The sequence below is a fragment of the Triticum dicoccoides genome, chromosome 1B (genome assembly GCF_002162155.2).
Source record: "Triticum dicoccoides isolate Atlit2015 ecotype Zavitan chromosome 1B, WEW_v2.0, whole genome shotgun sequence".
NCBI lineage: Eukaryota > Viridiplantae > Streptophyta > Magnoliopsida > Poales > Poaceae > Triticum > Triticum dicoccoides.
The window spans coordinates 502,792,021-502,799,983 of NC_041381.1; the positions used below are offsets into that span (position 1 = coordinate 502,792,021).

The following is a 7,963-nucleotide window of genomic DNA, read 5'->3' on the forward strand; positions in this document are numbered from 1 at the left end:
CGGCGTTGGCAATAAAGATTATTTATCTGATTGTTGTGTAGTCAAGTTGATTTTTTCAGTGTAGAGCATATTATACTTTGGGGCTGTCTTCTCTAAATTCATACAAGTAGCATTGATATTCAACCTCACATTTTGCCGAAAGGTTGCCCTTCAACTGAAAATTAAAGTTACTTAGCTGACCAGCACCGTCTGGTTCATGTTTATGAGGTTGACTTGTGTTTGACAATGAAAAGAATGCTGGACTTAAGTTAGGAATTTCGGTTTTGATCCAATAGGTTGATGTCGGTCCTGAATTGCTCAAGGAGATAGAACAATGGAATGAAGTGTTTAAGACCGACGTGATTAGATTTTGTCAGGAGAACAATTTTCATTCTGGATTCTTTGATGGAACCGAGAACAACATGGCGGCAGATGCCTACGAGTTAAAGGTGGGTTCCAAAAGATCTGATTTAGAACATAGAGGAAGCTCTTTTTCTCAAGCAGCTAGTGAGTCTGATGATGAATAACTTGCAGGTGCGCCTTGAACACATCATTGAAAGGACATCGTTGGTCTCTGATGCTGCAAATACTGAGCGACCTTCTCTCGTGGTCAACAACTTATTTATAGGTGGGGCTCTCGCTGCAAGGTCTAAGTACACCCTCCAGCATTTGGGCATTACCCATATACTATGTTTGTGTTCGAATGAGATTGGTCAATCCGATACCCAATTTCCTGATCTTTTTCAGTACAAGAACTTTTCAGTAAGAGCGTCAACCTCTGGTTTAGTAATCTGTTATATTGATTTTTCATATTGATGGAAAACCAATCGTCCTATCTCGTGCAGATTAGTGATGATGATGATGCAAACATCAGCGATCTTTTTGAAGAAGCATCAGATTTTATTGACCAGGTCGACCGTGTTGGGGGTAAGGTCCTCATCCACTGCTTTGAAGGGAAAAGCCGGAGCGCCACGGTCGTCCTTGCCTACTTGATGCTCAGAAAGTAAGAATTTTAGCTTTGCCACATCTGCATTTGATGCCTTATACTTTCCCACTTCCAAGAGAAAAACTAAGATGACACTTTTCTCAGGGGCTTCACGCTTGCGAAAGCCTGGAACTTACTGAAGAAAGTACACCGACGCGCACAGCCGAACGACGGCTTCGCCAAGGCCCTGCTTGCTCTGGACAGGAAGCTGCACGGCAAGGCGTCGATGGACTGGCAGCAGAAGCGGCCTGAGATGAAGGTGTGCCCGATATGCGGCAAGAACGTGGGGCTGAGCACCAGCTCGCTGAAGCTGCACCTGCAGAAGGCGCACAGGCGGCTGTCGCAGGGCAGCGTGGACAGCGCCATGACCATGGAGATCCAGAAGTCGATCGAGTCGCTCCGGATCAGCCGCGGCGGGAGCCTCAGCCCTTCCCAGAAGCTGGCCAAGGCGTTCGCCGACGAGCTCACCTTCTGATCTGTTGTTCTTTTGTTGTATGTAGACAGGTTGGCACACTTGTACTGTAGTGAATACATGCCCCAAGAGGAACCCAACTTTTTAGGGTACAGGGAGTGTGACTCAGGTGTAATATCAAACAAGAAAATGTTCAGGTTTCAAGTGCAAGCACACAAATGTTCGGGATTCGGCTCAAAGCCTACAAACAAATACAGAATACAGAAAGCATTGGAAAAACATGTAGAGTTTTGAATTTAAAAACCAGAATAACACGCAGTACGAATCAAAGACCACGAAGCCAATTAAGGTTGCTAGTGGAGGACGTAGGCGTCGTACTCGAGGACGAGCAGGTTCTCGGGGTCCGCGGACTTGACCATCCGGCTCTGCGTGTACCCGCGCGCCATCCGGAACGCGCCGGTGCCCCCGACGATCGGCCGCTCCATCACCGAGCCCAGCACCGCGCGGCCGAACATCGCCAGCGTGCTGCCGTTGTACGGCCCGTCCGTGAACACGAAGTTGAGCAGCGTCGTGATCGCCCCCTCCGAGAGCGAGGCGCCCGCGGTGAGCCCCTGCGCGCGGCCGATCAGGCGGGACGCCGGGTCGGCGCCCTCGCGGAGCATGTCGTCGACCACGCCGACGTAGCCGAACCCGAAGGCCGAGCCGCTGGCGCCCGCCGGCGGGGATGCCACCGCCGCCGCCGTGCCGTTCGGCCCCGCGGTGTATATCTCGTGGAAGTAGAAGTGGAGGTGCGTCATGGCGCCGTTGCCGTTGCCGGCGTACCCACCACCATCTGCCGCCGCTGTTGCCGTGGTGGTTGCCGCCGCGAGGAAGAGTAAGGCGACGAGTGGCGCGAGGAATGGTAGCAGCTGGGCTGGGCTTGCACGATGAGGAGCCGCCATGAGCAAGCCGAGAAGCAGAGATGTGGTGATAAAGCTGGGTTGCTGGATGCATCTATGGTGTGTGTTCTTGTAGTTGTAGGAATTGAACAGCAGCTTGGATGATTGTCTGTTAGAAAATGAGAGTCAACCGCCGGAAGGAAAATAAAAAGGAAAATCCATGTTCAAGATCCCATCGTGACGCCAACTACGAGAAGTGCATCGCTGCACGCAGTGGCACATGCACGCAGCGCATCGACGGCTCGCACAGCTCGCGATTAGTAGCAGCCAAATGTGCTACTTGGAGTATAGAGGCCCGCTGGTGAGTGATATGTTGCGTATTGGTGTATTTGAAGTACCATGCCACAGCCCTAGAATACTGCTTGAAACTAGTTGCACTTGAGAGCATAATGTCATCATGTTAAATTCAAGAAATTGAATTGAGGAATTTTCAAAGCCTCAGAAATCATTTTAATAAAGGGGCAAGAACCCTAAAATTGCAATAAGTGAATCCAAAATTTCCTAAAAATAGTTTGAGAATTTTGGCAAGAGTTATATATCAAACCAAAATTTTGGAACATTTTTAAGGAATTATTTGGGCTCTGATTATAAACCAATATTCTATTTGAATTTGGGATTATATTCATAATATATAATGAATATAATTTCAAATGCCCTGAGATATTTTATGTATATGTGGAGAAGTCCATTAAATGATATAAAAATATCCAGGGGAGTTTTGGCACTGTTTTCTTTTTGTTTGAATTTAAAAATAGTGGCAAAAGATTAAAAAAAAGAAAGGAAATAGAAAAATGAGAGAGAGAGAGAAAAGAACTAGCTGGGCCTTACCTGGCAGAAGAGGCCCAGCCCACCAGGGGCTGAGTGGTCTTCTTCCTCCTGCCAGGAGGACAGACAGGTGCATGGCGAGCACGCCGACGACGCCTTGCCACCTCTTGCTTCAGCCGTGCAGCCTCGACCCTCCCAGACGGACTGAGATCCAGTGACTTTACTTGGTGAAGTCACGCTGCAACTTTAGCCATCTAATCTCCATCCAAAACACATCCAACGGTCTACATGAGACACAGGCAAAAACTCCAGGACTTAGCAGATTTGCAGCCTAGCAGCAAACAATAGTACAGTCTAGCAGCAAACAACGATACAGTGTGCTTCGATTCAGTTTGTTTTGAACAAATTGTAACCCAAAAACTTGAACAGATTATACAGTACCATATTATGCAATCAAAGTTGAACGATTCAATTGCATTTGACACCGAATCCAGTAGCATTTGACATTAAAAGGCTGTAGCACATAACATCTGAATGCTACAGCAAGAAATGTCAATATTGAGTAATCATTCATGTACACAAAGGCAGGCCATTTCACTTGTACATTTCGGCCAAAAAAGACTGATTAACTCCCCAAAATACTGCAGTTAACCTGTCCAAAATACTACCTAACAACTTTGAAGATACTAGATCAGATCATCATAAAGATATCATCGTCGACTCGTGAAGTTGTCAAGAGCTCGGTAAAGCTGTCGATTGCATCGTATTCTTGACACTTCTCACTTTCTCCTATGAGACTCCCTCTGTTTGTGCCATCATTCTCCACTTGCACTTGAGGCTGCACACTATCTTTTTTTCTTTTGTTGTTGCTGCTGCCAATGTAAATGAAAATTCATTTTGTTAGTTTAGGAATGAATAACAACAGATAGTACATACATACTGCAGCTTACCTTTGCTTCTTTTTTTGTTGTTGCTGCTGATTTAGGTTGCTTTCGCCCCTTGCGTAACTTATCAAACCAAGTTTGCTTTCTCCTTAAATTTTTAGATGAAACATCCTTTTTCTTCAATTTTGCAGAACTAAGCAAGTCATTGGCTTGCTGCACATTTGGATCAACATTTTCTTGGTCATTGGAACATCCATTCATAGCACTAGTAGCTGATGCATTGAGTTTATCCTCTAGTTGTGGCCAAAGATAATCAAGTGCATTTTCTAGCAACAAATGACATTCGGGAGAGTTGGCTATTTTATATGCCATATCATGAAATTTATGAGACATATCTTTGTACCAAAGTTGAGCTTCCAATTTTGGATTTTCTACCACTTTCCTTCCTTGTCTATCTTGTATACTTCCATTGCGTGCTTCTCTAGTCCATCTCTTTAGGACATAATGTGTTGGCAATATCTTCACATTCATCAAATTGAGAACTTTCAAACTATGTCCACACAATATTCCCACCCTATTGAACCTCATACCAACTTGAGGTATTCGCTTACCAATTTCTGTCATCCCACAACACTGAAAATTGTGAGGTACAACAGAATTCTCAGTTTTCAGAGCAGAGCAATCATGCTGATTTCAGTTACTCACACCTGAAAAAAGTTCAGTTAGTGACAATATTAGTAGTTTTACTTGCATATCGCTAAAATAAACCAGTTTCAGTTTAGTAAAGTTAGTTAAAATATGAGTAACGAAAATCAGCTTTACTTACATATGACTACATGTGCTGAACCTGTACATGAGCCTAATCTAATCAGTTTGCTTAGGTACTGAATCTATACATGAGCCTGATTGGTAATCAGTTTGCTTATGTAATGAGCCTGATCGGTACGAGCATCTGGACCTGTACATGTACTGAACCTGTATGCTCGGCCAATCGGCCATACCAAACCTCATGATCTACATACAGATACTGAACCGGCCAGCAGGGACATGTAAAATTACCTCCCGGGCGTGATGCTGAGGCGATTTCGCTCCTTCAATGGCGGCAGCGATGGACTTCTCCTTGGCGGACGATCTTGCAGTGGCGGCGTGTCCCTCCTCCTCTCCTACGGCGGCGGCCGCCCCTCCTCCAAGTTGGGGGAACGAGCGCTGCCCTTCTTCAAGATGATGAAGAAAAAGGGCCCCTTCGAATGGACTGAAGAGGCCGACAAAGCGTTCCAGGGTCTCAAAAGGTACTTAACTAGCCCTCCTGTGATGGTGGCTCCGCGCCCTCAAGAGCCCCTGGTGCTCTACCTTGCAGCCACTCCCTACTCTGCCAGTGCAGCCTTGGTGGCGGTTAGGAGGAGCGTAGGAACAAATCCGCGGCAACCTCCTAGGTCGAAGCGAAGTAGAACTAAGAGAGCCTCGCAGAGACCACGACCACAACCGAGAAGGATCAGTCACCGCAGGGAAGCACACTCAGAACAGAAGAAGCCCCTCCCCCGAGCGACCAGCCGCTGGGGGCTCCATTCCCTTAGGAGGCACCCCCGCCTCCGGAGGACGCTAGCGGCACCAGCACTCCCAACCTTGTCGAACATCCTGTGTACTTCGTCAGCACAGTGCTACGGGACGCGAGGGCGCGGTACCCCATGCCCCAGAAGCTCCTCCTCGTGCTATTAGTAGCCTCGTGCAAGATGTGGCACTATTTCCAGGGCCATCCCATCAAGATCGTCTCAGCATACCCGCTGGAAAGGGTGCTCAGGAGCACCAACTCGGCTGGGAGAGTCACTGAGTGGAACATTGAGCTGCAAGCATTTCAACTGGAATTCAGCACAACCAGAGTCATCAAGGGGGCCGCACTTGCGGACTTTGTGGCGAAATGGGTGGAGGCGCCAGGCCTCAAGGCTGGTGAGGATCGACCCCTCTCCCCCGGAAGCGAGGCACCGGACGGTTGGGTCATGTACTTCGACGGGGCGTTCTCCCGACACGGCGCGGGGGCTGGGGCGCAGTGCTCATATCCCCCACTCAAGACAAGCTTTACTACATCGTGCAACTCTGTTTCCAGCACGGAGAAAAGATCTCCAACAACATAGCAGAATACGAAGGCCAGATAGCAGGCCTGAAAGCTGCAGTCGCCCTGGGGGTGAAGCGCCTCACCATCAAGGGTGATTCGCAGCTCCTCATCAACTTCTCCAACAAAGTGTATGAGCCAAAGGACGAGCACATGGAAGCCTACCTCGCGGAGGTCCGCAGGATGGAGAAGCAGTTCTGGGGACTGGAGTTGCAGCATGTGCCTCGCGACACCAACCAAGAGATCGACGACATCGCCAAAAGGGCATCCAGGCGACTACCTCAGGAATCTGGTGTCTTCGAGGAGCGGCTCTTCAAACCCTCGGCGGCGCCATCACTGTCAAGCACGGTACAACCTTGGGAGGAGCTCCCCCAGCCACCTGCCTCGGGAGCCCCGGTCTGCGGCCCGGTCTCAGGAGCGCGCCTGCTCCTGGCGCTGGAGCCTCACGAAGGATGCTGGATCACAGAGCTCATGAGTTACCTGACGCAGGGGACCTTGCCTGAAAAGGAGGAGGAAGCAGAGCGTGTGGCGCGGCAGGCCACGGCGTACTGCATCAAGGATGGAGAGCTCTACCGTAGACGACCAAATGATGTGTCCCTACGTTGCATTTCTAGGGAGCAAGGGAAGGAGTTGCTGGCAGACATACACGGTGCAGACTGTGGGCATCACTCGTCGTCACGGACCCTCGTTGGCAAGGTGTTCCGCAGCGGGTTCTATTGGCCCACGACACTCAGTGACGCCGTGGAACTGGTGAAAGCTTGCGAGGCCTGCCAATTCCATGCCAAGCAGATCCATCAGCCGGCAGGAGGCCTGCAGACTATACCCCTCTCATGGCCATTCACAGTCTGGGGGCTGGATATCCTGGGCCCGTTCCCTCGAGCGCCAGGAGGCTATCACTGCCTCTATGTCGCCGTGGATAAATTCACCAAGTGGGCTGAGGTGGAAGTTGTCCGCACCATCCCCGCAGGTTCCGCGGTCAAGTTTATCAAAGGCATCGTGAGCCGGTTTGGGGTGATGAACCGCATCATCACCGACAACGGTTCGCAGTTCACCAGTAACTTCTTCAAAACATACTGTGCTAACCTTGGAACGCAGATATGCTACGCTTCGGTAGCACACCCGCGGAGCAACGGTCAGGCCGAGTGAGCCAACGCAGAGGTCCTGAGGGGCCTCAAAACTAGGACCTTCAAGAAGAAGCTGGAAGCCTGCGGCAGGGGCTGGTACGATGAGCTTCATTCTGTACTATGGTCCATCCGCACGACCGCGACCAAGCCGACCGGCGAGACCCCGTTCTTCCTGGTTTATGGAGCTGAAGCCGTTCTCCCTCACGAGGTCAGGCGTCGTTCCGCACGGGTCCTGGCGTTCGACGAGGCGCAGCAGGACACCATGCGGGGCATGGATCTCGTGCTGGGGAAGGAGCGTCATCGAGAGGCCGCGCTACGAGTAGCAAGGTACCAACAGGCACTGCGACGGTACCATTGCCGCAACATCCGCCCCAGGACTCTTGAGTTAGGGGACCTCGTGCTCAGGCGGGTTCTCTCCAGGGAGGGACTGCATAAGCTCTCTCCCATGTGGGAGGGCCTGTTCAAGGTTGTTCATGTTTCCAGGCCCGGCTCCGCGCACTTGGAGACCCAGGAGGGGGTGCCCGTCCAGAACGCGTGGAACATTCAACATCTCCGAAGGTTTTACCCCTAAAAAAGGCCCGGTGCCTGTGAAGAAGGCGAATGCCTGTGAAGTTGTTGCGTTTGGAAAAGGCCCGGTGCCTGTGAAGAAGGCGAATGCCTGTGAAGTTGTTGCGTTTGGAAAAGGCCCGGTGCCTCTGAAGAAGGCGAATGCATGTGAATTTGTTGCGTTTGGAAAAGGCCCGGTGCCTGTGAAGAAGGCGAATGCCTG

General features: G+C 50.3%; 2 protein-coding genes across 2 annotated transcripts in view; one reads left to right on the top strand and one right to left on the bottom strand.

Moving 5' to 3' along the window:
- The window catches only part of LOC119344844 (dual specificity protein phosphatase PHS1-like), a 6,512-nt gene extending 4,912 nt beyond the window's left edge, over window positions 1–1,600 (top strand). The window contains exons 8-11 of the mRNA XM_037615161.1: window positions 276–428; window positions 514–741; window positions 825–982; window positions 1,070–1,600. Coding sequence (XP_037471058.1) covers window positions 276–428; window positions 514–741; window positions 825–982; window positions 1,070–1,439 — 909 coding nt within the window. The 3' untranslated portion in view covers window positions 1,440–1,600. The remainder of the gene's footprint in view (window positions 1–275; window positions 429–513; window positions 742–824; window positions 983–1,069) is intronic.
- Window positions 1,549–2,364, bottom strand: LOC119344860 (dirigent protein 1-like). The gene has a single exon (XM_037615163.1). It carries the CDS (start codon window positions 2,315–2,317, stop codon window positions 1,730–1,732), a length of 588 nt encoding a protein of 195 aa, XP_037471060.1. The 5' UTR covers window positions 2,318–2,364; the 3' UTR covers window positions 1,549–1,729.
- Window positions 2,365–7,963: the final 5,599 nt, after the last annotated feature.

Bases quoted from the DNA above. Each gene is read 5' to 3' on its own strand.
- LOC119344860 (XM_037615163.1), bottom strand. From the start codon at position 2,317: ATGGCGGCTCCTCATCGTGCAAGCCCAGCCCAGCTGCTACCATTCCTC.